Source organism: Zingiber officinale, chromosome 8B (genome assembly GCF_018446385.1).
Source record: "Zingiber officinale cultivar Zhangliang chromosome 8B, Zo_v1.1, whole genome shotgun sequence".
In the NCBI taxonomy this organism is placed as follows: Eukaryota; Viridiplantae; Streptophyta; class Magnoliopsida; order Zingiberales; family Zingiberaceae; genus Zingiber; species Zingiber officinale.
Window position 1 is genome coordinate 94265068 of NC_056001.1, and position 18396 is coordinate 94283463.

At 44.5% G+C, this 18396-nt stretch overlaps 1 protein-coding gene across 1 annotated transcript; it reads right to left on the minus strand.

The window, feature by feature from the left end:
* Positions 1 to 13731: 13731 nt before the first annotated feature.
* LOC122016985 (peroxisomal 2,4-dienoyl-CoA reductase [(3E)-enoyl-CoA-producing]-like) lies at positions 13732 to 16762 on the minus strand. Its single transcript, XM_042574437.1, has 5 exons — positions 16533 to 16762; positions 15153 to 15312; positions 14653 to 14813; positions 14352 to 14577; positions 13732 to 14206 (listed from the first exon to the last, which is right to left on the minus strand). The coding sequence occupies exons 1-5, from the start codon at positions 16716 to 16718 to the stop codon at positions 14052 to 14054; spliced, it is 888 nt and encodes a 295-aa protein (XP_042430371.1). The 5' UTR covers positions 16719 to 16762; the 3' UTR covers positions 13732 to 14051.
* Positions 16763 to 18396: the final 1634 nt, after the last annotated feature.

Below are 18396 nucleotides of genomic sequence, written 5' to 3' on the forward strand. Positions count from 1 at the left end.
TATGTGCGTGGTGCGTGTGATGTAATAATTTAGGAATTATTATTGTTTTATTTTTCGCTGTGCATGTTTACGAAACATGTTTTAGCACACACCGCATCGGGCATATTCCAACACGGGGTAGCCACTCGGTCGGGAGTCCTCCGCTTTGGCGACCTCAGTGGCTCTTCCGTGTGGTGACTGTGTAGTAACTTGTCCTCCCCTGTTCAGACTAGCTATCCAATCTCCGTCGGCATCCTGCTACTCCATATTGAGTGTCGGTTGTCTTACGTATCATCCCGAGCTAGATGGGTGGTCTGCTCGGACATAACTCTTGCCGGTCGAGCCCTGACTGCCCGACCGACCATTGTAATTATCCTCCGTTCAGTCTTTTGGCACCTGGGCGTTGACCACCTTGACTTTGACCTCCATCCTGGTAATTGACCCCGTGTAAGGTAGGCCTCCCTCCATCTCCGCATCACAAGCCTCCCCCTCAAGTCTAGTCGAAGGAGGCTGCAAGTCCGACTGACTGGAGAAGTAGTATCTTCGGTGTCTAACACAACCGATCGGACCCTACATGTGCTCCCCAGTTTCTAATCGACAAAAGCATATTCACCGTTCGACTTTGTTTCGTCAAGTTGTGCCCGTAGTTGCTGCTCGGATCATGCCTCTCCCAGTACATGATGCCTCGGTTGTTCGACAATGTGCAAGTCCCTTATTTGCACCCAGTCGGGACGATGAGCGACAACACTTGGCGAATTTTCTCCTTTCCTAGTGCCTCCTAGGCTGGACGTCCTGACGTCATCCCAATTTCTTGAAGATCATGCAAATCTTCGATCATTATGGCTGAGCACGCAACCATACCTTTTAATTAAGACTTATTAATGACCCTCAGTGATTGAGCGCCACATGCCCTCCTTTCTGCCGCCGCACGTTTGACGTGACAGGAGAATATTCGCTGGTGATGGGACAGACACCTTTTTGAATTCAACGACCGGATCTCCTCCTAGTTTTTCGCAGCCCTAGATTGGACGGCCCAGGATGATCGACCACAAGGCTTTATAAACCCCTCATGCATCGCTGTCTTCTTCTTCCCTCACGCCTTTGTCTTCGAGCTCTCTTCACGATGCCTTGCTGCTGCTTCTTCTCCGGCAATCTTTCTTGTAACCCTTTATTTTTTTTCTCAGTTTGATCCGTTCGTTGTTCTTCCCCAACCACTTTTTCAATGGCCAGCTCCTATCAGCCTCCTGTCTCTGTCCCTGGGCTCTATTATACTTCCACCGAGTTCAGGTTCGAAGGGGACGATATTGAAAGCTTGAAATCCATCTATGAGTTCCCATCTGACCATGAAATTGCCATTTTTTCCACGTACGATCGGTCTCATGCTCCCACATCGGGTTTTTGTGTTTCTTTAAGGACTAGTTTATCGTCGGTCTGCAATTCTCTATCCGCCCTTTCTTTTCCGTAGTCTATAAATATTTTTTATATTTCTCTTAGCCAATTAGTGTCGAACTCCTTTGGACTGCTGTGCGGGGTCGTCATCCTGTTCCGCCTGCACGGTATTCCCTTGACTCCTCAGCTCTTCCATTATTTTTATTACCATAAGTTGTCCAAGCCGGGGACCTTCCTCTTCCAAGCCCAAGTGGGCTTAGTCTTCTTTGTTCGCTTTCCCAAGCAACCAGACTTCTTGACCCGCTGGCAATTAGAAGTGATGAATCCACCCTCGCTTGGGAAGTACAAAGGTCGATCAGACTATCTCCAGGCAGCCTCAAGCTTAGCCGATCAGAAGTACCACATCCATAAGTTGTTGTTGGAGGGAGTCCTCTACGTGTTTGGCCTAAGTCCGATCTGCATAAAGCTTCCGTCCAGCCTAGGTATGCTCCTTCTTTCCCCGATCTTTGAATCTAACTGATTTTTCCTTCTTTTGTGCAACTCGAATCATGTTGCGAGCACATCTGGCCGGTAAGTGCAAGCTCACAAACGCAGAGATCATCACGATGGTAGTGGTCGAGCTAGAGGGTCGTGGTCTGTACCAGTCGGCTCTCATGAGGATTTTTTCGGCGAAGAAGAGGCAACGCGAGTGCTAGGGAGCGGAGTTGGGAGAAGTTAGACAGCGGCAAACGAGGTAGCAACCACAACAATGAACCTTTCGCTCGAATGGCCGTCGATGGTTCCGATTGTGATCGCTTCGGAGTCAGCTACTTCTGGTGAACCCCTACGACAGTGCAAGAGATGTCGCGCGACATCCTCCTATTCTTCCACTTCTTCCTTGCAGACCCCAACATCGACCGCCTCACGACCCTCCTCGGAGCGGGGGCAAGGCCTCTATTCCTCTTCTTGAGCAAGGAGGCATAGAACTTCCGGCTTCCCTGTCCTCTGATCGGACACCCTCTTTGTCCATGTTGCCTCAAGGGATAATTTGTGCGTCGTCGATCGCCTTCATGTCACCATCTTTGCCAGCGACCCAAGTGTCCTGCATCCAACCGACCCCGATGTCCCATTCTTCGAGCAGGGCAACTTCAGACCCCTCTGATCCAAGCAGCCAGAGGTAAATAACTGCGATCATTCATTTGCCGACCAATGAGTATTGCAGTGTGGATGACCCAGCATCCCTTAATCCTGAGCACCAGATAAGGATTCAAGGGCCACTCACACAGATATGGGCCAATGCTCAGGCCTGTGTGGCGGTCATCTCTCTGGGGGAACTCGTCAACAGTCACAGCCAGATGTCCACAGGGGTATGTACGCTGCTTTTGTACTTACTTTTTATATGTTTGGCACTTACCATTTTCTTGTTGTTACAGTTCTGGGTTGAGAGCTTGGTCATGTGCCATAGGCTCGCCTATTTAGAGCACAAAGTCTAGAAACTGCGTGCTCTGAGCGACTAATCGTCTGCTTCACAGGCGCGCTTGGAGCAGATGAGCGCCGAAGCGGCCCAATTAAGAGTTGACTTGCAGTGGAGCTTCGAGCTGCTGGAGGCCGAGAAGGGGAAGAGTGCCGAGCAGGCAATGCAGCTGGCGAGGCTCAACAAGCAGGTTGCCTCCTTCGAAGCGAAGGTCCACTCGGCCAACACCAAGAAGCTCCGAGCTATAGAGGATCTGGAAATCAAGAACAAAGAGTTTCAGGTGCTGGCTCAGAACCTGAAGGAGGCATAGGCCTCCCTGACTGCCGAGCGGGAGGATTGATCGGCTGATAACTCCGCTGCGAAGACCCAGCTTGCCACAAAGGATGAGGAGATGGTCAAACTAGAGGCGGAGCTGGATGCATCCTGAGAGGCCCTCGAGGTTTATTAGGGTGCTGAGTCCAGCTAGTTCGAGCTCATGAAGAGGGACTACCTCCGCTCGGATGCCTTCAATGAGCAACTCACCGACCGAGTGCTCCGGCTCTTCAACCTTGCCATCGACGGGACACTCGACCAACTGAAGGGTGGCAGATGTATCCTGCCCACTCTAACAAACAAGGTCATCAGTCGGGACAAGATGACCGAGTCACTACCCGACGATGTGCTAGATTACCTCGAGTGAGTCCGCTCCTACAATGCCGGCCCCTCTTTTTGTATTGCTCCTTGGGCCTCTTTTTGTATTGCTCCTTAGAGTTTTTCTAAGTGTTAATGGAAAATTGTCCATTCGACATACTTTTCCCTTTATGCATTGATTTCCACTCTGCTCGAGTAGAACCACTTAATGTTCTTGCGAAAAATTTCTTAAGTGTGGCTCCATGGGCTACCGAGCGGCGACTTTATATTCGTCAACCATCTCTATGAGTAGTAGGCTTAGATTTAGAGCGGTCGATCAACTATTTTTTGTTGAAGCCTCGGGTTTAGAGTCGTCGTTCGACTGTCGATGAAGACTGGGGTTTAACATCATCGCTCGACAATTGAAATGCCTAGACACGAGTTTAAGGTCACCGCTCGACTGTCGATGAAGATGAGGGTTTAAGGTCACCGCTCGACCGCTGACGTAGACGAAGGTTTAAGGTCGCTGCTCGACCACTGACGTAGATGAGGGTTTAAGGTCGTCGCTCGACCGTCGATGAAGATGAGTGTTTAAGGTCGTTGCTCGACCGCTGACGTAGACGAGGGTTTAAGGTCGCCACTCGATCATCGATAAAGACAAGGGTTTAAGGTCGTCACCCGACCGCTGACATAGACGAGGGTTTAAGGTCGCTGCTTGACCGCTGATATAGATGAGGATTTAAGGTCGCCACTCGACTGTTGACGTAGATGAGGGTTTAAGGTCGCTGCTCAACCATCGATGAAGATGAGGGTTTAAGGTCACCGCTCGACTGCTGACGTAGACAAGGCTTTAAGGTCGCTGCTCAACCACTGACGTAAACGAGGGTTTAAGGTCGCCGCTCGACTGTTGATGAAGACGAGGGTTTAAGGTCGCCGCTCTACCGCTGACATAGACGAGGGTTTAACATCACCGCTCGACGGTTGGTGAAGACTAGGGTTTAACATTGCCGCTCAATGGTCGGTGAAGACTAGGGTTTAACGTCGCCGCTCGACAACTGCTGAAGACTAGGGTTTAACGTCGCTGCTCGACGGTTGGTGAAGACTAGGGTTTAACATCGCTGCTCGACGATCGGTGAAAACTAGGGTATAATGTCGCCGCTCGATGGTTGCAATACGTAAACAAGGGTTTATAGTCGCCGCTCGACTTTTAACTTGCCCGATCAGCCAAGAGTCTAGAAAACTTGTGTTTTTATTCAAGTTTGTCCTACATCCAGAAGGCACATATACACTTATACAAATACATATATATTTACTCACGTACCTCTCACCCAACCCTGTAGGGTTTGAGATGATTCGCGCTCCATGGCCGCTTCAGCCGTCTTCTGTCTTCGTTCTCCAGGTAGTAGGCTCCCGAGCGAAGTTTCTGCACGACCTTGTAAGGTCCCACCCAAGGTGCCTCGAGCTTGGTGGCATCGCCGACTGGCTTTATTCTCTTCCACACCAGATCACCGACCTATAAAGACTTCGGGATCACCCTTCGATTGTAGTTATGCTTCATCTGCTGCCGGTACGCCATCAGTCGAATGACAGCTTTATCCCGTGCTTTGTCTACCAAGTCGAGCTCCATTAGCCTCCATTCGGCGTTCCCCTCATCGTAGAGTTGTACTTGGTCGGATTCTACTCCGACCTCGATGGGGACTGTTAGAGTGTATACTAAAAGCCTAGTTTTTTGTAAACATTTATTTTGAAATAAAGAATCACATTGGTCAAATGTCTACATTTATATGCCAAGTGTAGTTGTTCAATTAATTTATATTGTAGATAACATGGTGTGTAGTGTCACACACAGAAGATCATGTTATCAATTCCTTATAACTTATAAACAGTAGCTCACGACTAAGATGGAAAGGAACAAACCATTGGAATAGTCGTAGTGTAATTTGGTATTAGTTTATCTTAACTATAAAATTACACTAGTACACTCTGAGAATATTGAGCAGGACCATTTAAGGTAAGTTCTTTTTATACTGACTACATAAAAGGACAAGACCTTTGTTATTATGGAAGTGTGTACTCTTAATCCTGATATAATAACAAGCACATATATTTACTATTTATTTTTTTGACTTATCAAAAGGGTGCGATTTAGTTCGATAAATCAATAGGCCCGATAAGTTGGGAAATGATATTATTTATAGTGTGTGTTGTTGATTATAGAAGGAAACTGTGTCATAATAATCTAGGTTGATGATGCCCCCAAGAGGAGCTCATAAGGATTGTCATGTAAATTCTGCAGGTGGACTTAGTTCGACATGACGATAAGGTTGAGTGGTACTACTCTTGGAGCTAGATAATAATTAAGTGAGTTGTTAGTAACTCATTTAATTAGTGGACATTCTATATCTTAAACACAAGGAGACTAACTCACTCATGATAAGAAACAACCCAAAATATAATTTGGGATTGGTGTGGTAGTTCAATAATAATTCTTTAGTGGTATGAATTATTATTGATGAAATTAAGTTGGGTGTTCAGGGCGAACACGGGAAGCTTAATTTCATCGGGAGACCAAAACCAATTCCTCCTCTCGGTCCCTATCATAGCCTCTTATTTATAAAGTATTATACCCACTCATATCCACCTTCTTACTCACCTTAAGGTGGTCGGCCAAGCCTAGCTTGGAGCCCAAGCTAGCGGCCAAACCAAGGTGAGTTGGTTTCATTAGGTGGCCGGCCCTAGCTTGAACCCAAGCTTGGTGTGGTCGGCCACAATAAATTAAAAGGTTTTTATTTTTTTAAAATCTTTATTATGCGGAAGCCATGGTTTTAAAAGAGAGTTTAAAATTTAAATTTTTTTTTTTATAGTTTTCTACAAAAGATTAAGTTAAAGGTTTGATATCTTTCCTTATTTGTAGTTAAAAGGAAGATTTTAATTTTTAATAAAACTTTCCTTTTTTGTAACCATCCTAATGATTTAAAAGAGAGTTTTAAAATTAAATCTTTCCTTTTATAGTTTCTACAAAAGATTAAGAAAAGATTTGATATCTTTCCTTATTTGTAGATTGAAAGGAAGATTTTAATTTTAGAGAAAACTATCCTTTTTGTAAATCATCCACATGTTTTAATAGAGAGATTTTAATTTATAAAAGTTTCCTTTTCTGACCAACCATGAAGAGAATTTTTAAAAGAAAAATTTTTATTTAAAAATTTCTGGAAACAAATTAGGAAGTTTTAATTTTGTATTTAAAACTTTCCTTGTTTGGAGGGATTAAGGTGGCCGACCATATATAGTTTGGAAGGGAAATTTTATTAAACTTTCCTTTCATAGACCAAGGAATATAAAAGAGAGGGTAGAGGTGTCTCACCTCATAACAAGATATCTTCTTTGGTTCCTATCTTCCTTGGTTGGTGGTCGGCCCCTCTCTTCCTCTCCATCTCCTATTCTTCTTCCTTGGCCGGCGACATTTTCATCTCAAGGGTTTTGGTTGGTGGTCAGATTTTGTTATAGGAAGAAGGAAAGATAAGAGGCTTTGTTTCTAGCATCCCTTGGAGCTTGGTGGTGGTAGTCGAACCTCATCTTCTCTTGGAGTTCTTGTGGTGGCCGAAACTTGCTTGGAGAAGAAGGAAGCTTGGGTGGTTCTCGTCTCGGTAGATCGTCGCCCACACGATGTCCGAGATAAGAAGAGGAATACGATAGAAGATCAAGAGGTTGTTGCTTACAAAGAAAGGTATAACTAGTAATTCTATTCCGCATCATACTAGTTTTCTTTGTATAGATTTTGAAATACCAAACACAAGAGGCATATGATTCTAGGTTTCGAATTTGTGATTCGAGTTTGTGTTCTTTTGTTTTTTTTGATCTTGTGATTCGATTGTTTCTTTTGGTTAAACCTAGGGTTACTATAAGGAAATTAAATATTAAATTTCGTTGAAATGCTTTGTCTAGGAAGTGGTGGATGCTCCCATACCCAAGAAGGCCTAGTGCCTCGCCATATTTAACCTGTAAGTCAATCTCTGAAATTAATATTTAATTGAATTTGTAACATGGGTGGATTTGGATCAATAATGTTAACTATCGTTTGCGATCTAAGTCTAAACCTCTAAGAACAGATAAGTTAAATTTGGAATCAATAATGTTAAGTTCTGTTTGCGATTCTTAATTTAATTTCTAAAGAACACAATAGGTTGTTAGGAATACTTCAGGACTTGTACAAAATTTTTGTACAAGGGAACCGGTACGATATTCCGAGTATCAACCAACAGGGACCACCGCCTCGCCGCCGTACACCAGCTAGAATGGTGTGACGTCGATCGCCTCTTTTGGTGTCATGCGAAGAGCCCAGAGGACACTAGAGAGTTCATCAACCCAGCTGCCCCTTCATAGTCGAGCCAAGCTCGTAGGCCTCTGAGGATCTCCCGGTTGGTGACTTCCGCCTGGCAGTTGCACTAGAGGTAGGCCACTAAGGTGAAGGCCTGCTGGATGTCATAGCCTTCGCACCACTCCCTGAGCCTCTGACCAGCGAACTGCCTCCCGTTATCCGAGACGAGCCGGCGAGAGATACCAAACCGACACAAGATGTTCTGCCAGATGAATTTGATAACCATATGTTCACTTATTTTAGCCAGCGGCCGACATCCACCCACTTTGAGAAGTAATCCATAGCGATGAGCAGGAATCTCTGTTGATCGGTCACTATTGGAAATGGTCTCATGATGTCCATACTCCATTGGTCGAACGGGCAAGACACCGTGGATGCCTTCATCTCCTCAGTTGATCGGTGCGAGATATTGTGTTATCTTTGACAGGATAGGCATGTGGCTACTGTCCGAGTGGCATCCTCTTGGAGAGTGGGCCAAAAATATCCGACCAGGAGAATCTTTCGAGCCAGCGAACGGTCGCTCGAATGGCTTCCACAAGAGCCTTGATGCACTTCCTGAAGGATGTACTCTACGTCCTCTAGTCCAACGCACTTGAGCAAGGGCCTGGAAAAGACTCTCTTATACAGCTGATCCCCGATCAACATAAATCGTCTAACCCTCTTTTTCAATAGATGAGCTACTTCTTGATCGGACGGTGTACTTCCTGATCGAAGGAATTCGATCAACAGCATCTTTCAGTCATTTGGAAAGGAGACTTCCTCCATCCGGTCGATATGTGCCACCAGTAAGACCTGCCCGATCGACTGGCTTATCACGACCGAGGATAATGAACTAGATAACTTAGCCAGTTCGTATGCTGCCTGGTTGTCTGATCGAGGGATCTTCTATATAATGACTTCTTGGAAATTTGCCTTCAGCTTCTCGAAAACTTCTGCATATAGCTTGAGTTAGGAGCTACTTATCTCGAATGCTCCTGATAGCTACTGAGCGGCTAACTAGGAGTTCGAGTAGATGAGGATTTTTGTAGCTACGATGTGCCGAGCTGCCTATAGGTCGGCTATCAAGGCTTCGTATTCGGCTTGGTTATTCGTCACCCGATAATCTAGCAGAACTGATAGCTGCATTCGGTCCTCCCAAGGTGAAATCAACAGAATGTCGATCCCGCTGCCTTGCCGAGCGGATGAACCGTTGACGTATATCTTCAAGTTGCATCTGGCTCGATATTCTAGACCTCGGTGACGAAATCAGCCAAGGCTTGGGCTTTAATCGCCGTTCAAGGTTTGTACTGAATGTCCAACTCATTGAGCTCGATAGTCCACTTAATCAGTCGCCCGGATGCCTCTGGGTTTAAAAGGACTCTTCCCAGGGCGCTATTAGTCATCACGATGATCGGGTGCACCAGGAAGTATGGGCTGAGTCTCCAAGCGACTAGCACCAACGCATAAGTTAACTTTTCAAGACAAGTGTAGCCGGATTCTGCATCTTTTAATATGTGGCTCAAAAAATACATTGGTTGTTGTTCGTGGTTATTCTGCCTAACTAATGTCGAGACAACCGCATACTCGATGGATGACAAGTAAATCTAGAGCGGCTCGCCGGTGCTCGGCTTGGCTAATACAGGTAAGGAGTTGAGATATTCCTTAAGCTCTTCCAGCAACTTGTCACATTCTGCGTCCCATTGAAATTTCGTTGCTCGGCGCAACACCTTGAAGAATAGATGACTCCGGTCGGATGACTTGGAGATGAACCTTGATAACGCGGTGATCCGTCCGGTCAGTCGTTGGGCCTCCTTCAAGCTGCGGGGTGGGGGCATATCTTGTAGCGCCTTCACCTTGCTCGGATTCGCCTTAATGCCCCATTCAGTTACGATGTCTCCGAGGAAGCGACCACTCTTCACGCCGAATAGATATTTGCTTGAGTTCAGCTTTATCCTGTATGCCCTTAAGGTTCGGCATGTCTCTTCAATATCTGCACAAAGATCAGCAGCTCGGAAAGATTTCATTAATATGTCATTGACATATACCTCCATGTTACGACAGATCTGCTGACGGAACACTCTATTCATCAGCCTTTGGTAGGTGGCGCCGACACTCTTCAATCCGAACGACATCACGTTGTAGCAATGTGTTCCATCGGTCGTGATGAAGCTGACATTCTCTTGATCCTCCTGGGTGAGCGGCACTTAGTGGTACCCTTGGTACATGTCGAGCATGCAGATCAGCTCGCAGTCTGCCGTAGAGTCCACCATCTGATCGATCCTTGGCAGCAGGTAGAAGTCCTTCAGGCACACCCTATTCAAGTCATAAAAGTCGATGCAGACCCTCCAATTATTGCCTAGCTTGGAGACCAGCACAATATTCGCGAGCCAGCTTGGGAATTGGACTTCCCGGATGTGTCCGACCTCTAGTAATTTTTCGATCTTCATCCGAATGATCAGGTTTTGCTCCGCACTAAAATCCTTCATTTTCTACTTCACGGGCCTAGCATCCGGTCAGACGTGAAGCTCGTGCTGAGCCACTCTTGGAGAAATCTCAGGGAGCTCATGAGTCGACCAGGCGAACACGTCATAATTTTGTCTGAGGCAATCGACCAACTCTACCTTCTTCTTGCTTTTCAGGTCGGCGAGGACGAAGGTAGTCCCCTCCGACTGGCTCGAGTGAATTTGCACCTTCTCCTTCTCATCATAGTCCAGCGTAGGAGGTTTCTCTATGATAGTGTTCACATCCAAGTGTGGGTTATTCCGAGCGGCCCTTACTTCAGATTTGACCATCTCGACATCACCGAGCGGCCAACTGATCACCTTTGACTTCGCCCACCTTATCGTCCATCGGGAATTTGATCTTCTGGTAGAAGGTGGATATCACTGCTCAGAACTCATTGAGTGCTGGTCGGCCCAATATGACGTTGTAGGTCGACGACGTGTCCACCACAATGAAATTTGTGGTCCTTATCCTTTTCAGCGGCTCCTCCCAGATCAAGACGGCTAGACGGACTTGGACGATCGGCAACACTTCATTTCCTGTGAATCCGTAGAGTGGAGTCATCATGGGCAGCAAATCGCTCCGATCGATTTGCAGCTAATCAAATGCCTTCTTGAATATGATATTCACTGAGCTCCCTGTGTCAACAAAAGTTCGGTGAATAACGTAGTTAGCGATTACCACTCGGATGATCAGCACGTCGTCATGAGGGATCTCCACTCCTCTAGGTCCCTCGGGCCGAAGCTGATTTCGGGCCCTTTGGCCCTCTCCTTGCTGCAACCCATGGCGTGAATCTCGAGTCGCCTAATGTGCGGCTTCCTCGCCCAGTTAGAATCACCGCCAGTCGACCCACCAACGATCATTCCTATTTTTCCTCGAGCAGCATTACTCATGTTCTCCTCCTCTCAAGCCGAAGGCCTGCCCCGCTCGGCGGAAGCTCAGACGAGACTTGGGTTGTTCCTTCGCTAGGGCTAGTGGTGACGAGGCTCGGTCGCCGTCCTTTCTTCTTCCCTTTGCCCAGTTGATCGGCGCATGTGTCTCCGATCAGGAGATGGTGATCAACAGCGATACCCCCTTGTGGACGGCCTGTTGGATATTGACGTCAGGTCATAGCAGTCCTGGGTGTTGTGTGTCGCTGACTGATGGAAGGAACAAAATATTAGTGTCTATATTTTTCCCTTTGCAGCCTTTGGGCGATCGGATGCCACATGCTGTGTGGTATGTGTCCTAGGCTCATGGTGTGGCTGGGTTCCTCCCGATCGAGGCCCCTTAGGAGGTTGATGGTTGCTCAACTGATGTCGTTCAGATGCTCCTACGGGCTCGACGGGCGTCTCCCTCCTCCTTGCCACCTGGGCTTCTTCCACGTGATATATTCGGTGGCCTTCTTTTGCAGGTGGCTGAAGTGCCTTGGCGGCTTTCGAATGAGAGATCTGAAGAACTCGCCCTTGATGAGCCCTGGGTGAAGGCGTTTACCAGCACGTCAGAGGAAACCGCTGGGATATCCATGGTCACTTGATTGAAGTGTTGCATATAGGCCCTCAATGGTTCCTTAGGCCCCTGCTTCAGCGAGAACAAATTCACGCTCGTCTTCTGATGACGATGACTGATGGCAAAGTGGTGTAGGAATGTCGCTCGGAAGTCTTTGAAGCTATGGATGGATCTGTCTGGCAACCTCTTGAACCAGCGTTGTGTTAACCCAGAGAGAGTGGTGAGAAAGATCTGACACTTCACTCTATCGGTGTACTGATGAAGTGTGGTCACGTTGTCGAATTTGGCCAAATGGTCGTCCGAATTGGTAATTCCGTTATACTCCCCAATCGCTAGTGGCGTGTAGTGCCTTGGCAGAGGGTCATTCAGGATCTCCTTTGAAAATTGCTAATTGATTCGCTTAGGCGAATCATCTTCCCTGGGTGTCTTCCCTTTCCTTACGTCCTGAATAGGTGTATTATCTGAAGAAGACCTCCGATCCTTGTCCGCTCGGCCCCTTTCCTCCGATGGGGTCCTGAATAGCGCTCAGTGGAAGGGGATAGGCACATTTGGCACTTCCCTGTACGTGTCAGCCGGCTTCTTACTATTACCCCGAGCGGATACTCAGTCCGCTAGGTCACCTTGTTCAGTTGGTCGACCAACGGCTGATGCTCTGGGCTCCTGCGCTTGGCATTCGGTCAGCGTATGTTGCTATTGCTACTCCACTATCTTGGCCGCTCGGGCTTGTACCATCATGTTGAGCTCCTCTTGTGTCAGCGTCACCGTGGTAAATCATCCAGCGTCCTCCATCTTCTCATTCGGATACAGGCTACGTTCCCACAAATGGTGTCAAAATGATCTTGTCCGAAGGCGGGAAGCTGGAATGTTGGGAGGTGGCAGCTTCGCTGACTGGATGTTGACCTCGCTCCGCTCTGCAAAACAAGTAACGTCAGTGCTGAGCCAGGGAAGGGATCCCCGGCATTGACTCTCCGACGCTCAAGTCAGTCACTATAATATGGAGAAAAGTGGAGCGATCGTAGAATTATGCGCAAACAGTAGACCACGCATACCTCCACTGGTGATGGACCCCCCCCCCTTTATATAGAGCTCTGATGGCCGACATGCACGCTTTTCGAGGTATGAGCACGCTCTCCGATATGTCCTATGAAAGGATCTGTCAAGAAAGTACCTCTGACAACATACCTTAACAGGGCATGCATATCTCTAACGAGACAGTAGAAGCTTCCGTCGTACGATCTGCCTATCGACCATGTCTTGTGTCAACGGCACTACCTCCAAAAAGGATATAGAGAGATACTATAGTGATCCCGTTGCTTGCCGAGCGGAGTAGCCGTTCGACGGAGAGCCCTCCGAACTTGCGACCTTAGTGGCTCTTCCGTGTGATGACTGTGTAGTAACATGTATTCCCCTGTTCAGACCAACTATCTTATTTCCGTTGACATCTTGCTACTCCATATTGAATGTCGACTGTCTTACGTATCATCCCGAGCTGGACGGGTGGTCTGCTCGGACATATATCCTGCCAGTCGGGCCCTGACTGCCCAACCGGCCATTGCAATTATCCTCCATTCGATCTTTTGACATCCGGATATTGACCATCTTGACTTTGACCTCCATCCTGATAGTTGATCGTGTGCTAGGTAAATCTCCCTTCATCCCCACATCAGCATGATTCGATTGCATTTGTATAATATAATATTTATAATTAAATTGAGCCAAAAAAGTTTATTTTAATTCCGTGTAATAACCAGAATCTTAGAATCAGAGCTTCCAGATGCTCCATATCTTATGAGAGCAATCTGCAAAGTTATTGATTTATTTTAAAACTACCAAACATCTGGTGTAAAATTTAATAAAGATATCAAAGACTAGGATAAACTAGACAACAGGAATAATACACCATTGTGAGGATTCAATTCTAGAATATCAACGGGAAATCATCCTAACCATCACATTAACATAATATTAAGGTAATAATAGTTCGAGAAAGTTTGTTTTACACCACATTCAATATCCTCGTCAGGGCAGGAGCACAAGTTACAACTCTCTGTAGAATAGTTGAGCTCAATGTTACTGGTACTAGCTGTAGAATTGTCTTTCTCAGGACTTGAATACAAGATAATTTTCCCCCAAATTATGAATTTATTAAATAAAATTCAAAGATTCAGTGGTTCACTTCAATATTCTAAGGGTTGAACCAATTTATTTAGCAGCTTATATATTGTACTATAACGTTGCCATAGAACAATAACATGGGGGGCGATAGTAGCACGACTACAGCTTGCTGGATGGAATGCCAACAGGTGATTTTCTCGACTTCTTCTCCACGACTCGTGATAAATTCTTCACTTCTTCCTTGGCGATGTACCTGGGCTTGCTCAGCCAATGTCCTCCATCAACAATCATGGTTGTCCCATTGACAAATTTTCCTACAGGAGGAAGTTAATATTTGCCTCAAGCTAAACAATAGATGGCGATCTGGTAGAGAATCCAGAACGATGTTGGATAAGGTATAACCAAATAGAGGATAAGAGGAATTAGAAACTAATTTCCTCAACAGATAAGATCGCAAACCTGCATCAGAAGCCAAATATAAGGCAGCCATTGCAATGTCCCAAGTCTTTCCTAGCTTACGTAGAAGCCTGTCATCCCTAGAGGCATCACTCAGCATTTCTGCAGGTGCAAGCTTCCGCATCCCAGGAGTGTCTTGGATTGGTCCTGGAGCAATTCCATTGACCCTTATATCGTAATCAGTACCCCATTCTAGGGCTAATGACCTAGTGATGCTGTCAACGGCTGCCTGTTTATATAAGAGAGTAAAAGTTGTAGAGTGCTTGCCTAATTCCATGTGAAGATGAAATTTAATGATGCAAACCTTAGCTGCAGATACATGGATCTGATACCAAGAAGCTGTGTAGTGCAAAGTTGCACTAATGTTCAGAATTAGGCCCCCGGTGGACGGACCTTTTCCTTTCTTAAGATACTTTAGAGCTTCATGGCACATGGTGAATGTGCCGACTGAATCAATGTCGAGAACTAGGAATTCCAGATCAAAGAGGTATAACTGCTTAATTAGCATCTATCAAATATTGTTGCTACTATTTGCAAGAAATTCAAGGTAAAAAAAAAACAGAAACCATATGCTAAGGACTAGTGATGTTTTTTATGAATATAAAAGGTAACTAAGATAATTGTTCTGCACGCATCATATCTAACAGGGAATGGAAAATATTTCTATTTTAACAGTTAGCCATCCTTTAGATTTGTGAAACAGTGATGAAAAAATCTAACACTATTGATTCTAGAAGATAATAAACTAAACTAATTCTTCCAAATCACGCTATGGACTGTATCATCAAATAGGAAGACAGTTACCAGTTTTCAAACCATTTGGTGATAAATCCTCTGGTGATGCAAGAAAATTTCCTGCTGCTCCATTCACAAGAATATCAAGCTTTCCAAAATGCTTAAATGCTTCTTCCAAAACCCTAGATGCATCTTCCCGCTTACGTACATCACCGTCTAGGCCAATGGCCTGCAATTGCGTCAAGCAAATAATCCATTGTAATGTGAGTCATAATGTATGAGAACATATTTCAAAGATTTGCAGAGCACAGCAGAAATTTACTAGGTAATTCTACTAGCCACAATTCAAGTTGTTTTTATGCCTGATTTGGTTGTTTGAAGCTCCGACACATACCCATCTAACCAAATGAGTTTCTAGAAACTCAATTGAATTTAAGAAAACAACCATCAAACTAAGAAAACAGTCCTAACTTGGCTGTAGTACTATTTGGCAAAAAGGTCATACGCTAACCCCGGGACCCACATGATCGGCCCCAGAACCATTTGTAGAGACGTAAATAAAAAAACTAAGTAGGCCATCACATGAAAGGGTATTTCTCCTAGCTTCGTTGGGAATCGACCCTACTTGATTTGGCAATTCTACCATGTGGTGACCAACTTAGCTTGGCTGTAGTACTTTTGGTTGTAGTATATAGTGTGTTGGAATAATCTTATCACCATTTCAAAGTAGGGAAAGAGAAAAGACTTAAATTTTAATTCCAAGAAAGCATCGACCTATTTGAAGCTTCAAGTTGGTTATTAAATGAAGGGGAGCCTTGGCGCAACGGTAAAGTTGTTGCCATGTGACCAAAAGGTCACGGGTTCGAATCCTGAAAACAACCTCTTGCAAAAAGTATTGGATCCTTCCCCAGGACCCCGCATGGCGGGAGCTTTGTGCACTGGGCTGCCCTTTTTTAAGTTGGTTATTAAATATGTTATTCTTCCTATGCTTGGAATTTAACATTATCATAATTCATAAATTTCAGTAACACAAGCATCAGAGTAAATAGCATCCAAATGATAAAAAAATTAACTCAGCTTATGATGATGTCATCGAGTTTTGAGCTCAATCATATTGAGTAGTTAACATCTTATCTGAAAAGCTAGACGAGAGATATAATAAAAAGCATCAGAAGGAGAAGCATGGTGTCCTAATAGGGGGTATTATAAGAATCAGAGTTGAAGTTGAAGTAGCATATAGAACAGGAGCCTTCTCTCTAGACAGCGTACAACCCTTTAAATTTGACAAAAAAAATGTGTCAACAAAAAACATACAAAAGGTTTTAAATTTAGACTCTACAAACAATTAGGGCAATCAGATAGAACGGGAAGTGTCCGGCAAAGCAAGCTGCTGGGGAAGATTGACTTTTGATGGAATACATAGATGCCCGCAAGACAAACGCGACTCACCTGGATCCCCTCCGACTGAAGGGCGGAGACGGCGGCGTCGAGGACCTGGCGGCGGCGACCCATGATGGCCACGGAAGCTCCGTGCTTACCGAACTGTCTGGAGATCTCGAAGCCGATTCCGGAGCCTCCTCCGGTAACGAAAGCCACCTGGCCTTTTAGGATATCGGCCTTGAAGGGAGACTCCATCGATGGTCCTTGCAGGATAAGCGCTCTACCCCGCTGAGAACTCCTTTTATACCTAATTCAATTGGCCTTTGAATCGGGTTTGACCTAAAAAATAGTGAAATTTTTAAATAAGTGAATAATAATTTATTTATTTTTTTAGTTATTGTTCATAATAAAAAAAATCATGTGACGGACCACACCAAGTTTTAAATTCACCATAATATGTACTAAATTTAAACCTACTAAAAATATTATAATGAACAAGGTACACCAGAAGTGTTTATAACGAACGGACTAAAAATTCAGCATTCTAAATGACAATTTATCAAATCATACATCTAGATATCTTAATTGACCAAAAGACATATGCTACTTTGATATTTATCAAAGGATGCACTTTTTCAAGTGCATTTCCCTTTTTATCCTTATTATAAATCAAACTTTTTTTTATCGTTTTTCTTTTCTCCCTCTTCTCTTTCCTATCTCATTTTTCATCAACCACATTTAAGATTTAGTTAATTTTTTGATAACATTTTAATACATTTAGAGAAGCTAAAATAAATTATGAATAGTAAATTTGAACTCTTGTAATCTCAGAAATCCACAGGAATTGAAATAAGTGCAATCAGAGCTCTCTAGGTTCATTAGTAAATTTCGGTCAAAACCCACTAATGGACATAGAGAGCTCCGATTGCACCCATTTCAGTTTCTATGGATTCCTGGTGTTGCAAGGAGTTCAAATATGCTATCCATTGTTTATTTTAACTTTTAGAAGGTGTTAAAATATAAGAAGAAAGAATCAACAAAAAAATTTCATATCAGACCCACATTGGGCCTGATATGAATCATATCAGGCCTAACGTGGAGTCCTTTTACTGATTCTTTCTTCTTATATTTCAACACCTTCTAAAAGTCAAAATAAATAATGGATAGCATATTTGAACTCCTTGCAACATCAGGAATCCACAGAAACTGAAATAGGTGTAATCGGAGCTCTCTATGTCCATCAGTGGGTTTTGACTGAAACCCACTAATGGACCTAGAGACCTCATATTACATCCATTTCAATTCCTGTGGATTCCTGATATTACAAGGAGTTCAAATATGTTATCCATTGTTTATTTTGACTTTTAGAATGTGTTAAAATATAAGAAGAAAGAATCAACAAAAAGGATCCACGTTAGGCCTAATATGAATCATATCAGGCCCACATTGGACCTGATATGAATCATATCAGGCTCACATTGGACCTGATATGATTCCATATCAGGCCCAATGTGGGTCTCACTCTATTAGAAATACTCAACTATTTTAGGAACTCTTCATTTTATAATGGATGTGTCTATGATTGCTCTAACATTGTGTGGACAGCAAAAATTAGAGAACAAGAAGCAGAATATGCTGAGAAAATGAAAAACAAAATTACTATGGTTCACAAAGTAGCCAAAGAGAAGAGAGCAATGACTACGACTATGTGCCGTGAAGAGTTACTGAAGTCAGAAGAAAGCGCGGCCAAATATCATGCCACAGGGCAGATGCCAAAGCAAGGTTGTAGCTGTCTCAATTCATGAGAAATGGAGATAGTAACAAGATGTTATCTCATGTATGCTTTCTAGATTATGGTGTGTTACTGAAGACTTCAGCTTGTATCATTGTAAGAAAATAAGAGGTATTTAATTTACAAGTCCAATTCTTCTTG

Excerpts from the sequence above, each read along its gene's own strand:
- LOC122016985 (XM_042574437.1), bottom strand. The coding sequence starts at position 16,718 with ATGGAGTCTCCCTTCAAGGCCGATATCCTAAAAGGCCAGGTGGCTTTC. Across the intron at positions 14,814-15,152 it reads ACCAAATGGTTTGAAAACTG|TTCTCGACATTGATTCAGTC; the intron begins GTAACTGTCTTC and ends TGGAATTCCTAG. Across the intron at positions 14,578-14,652 it reads TCCATGTATCTGCAGCTAAG|GCAGCCGTTGACAGCATCAC; the intron begins GTTTGCATCATT and ends TTATATAAACAG.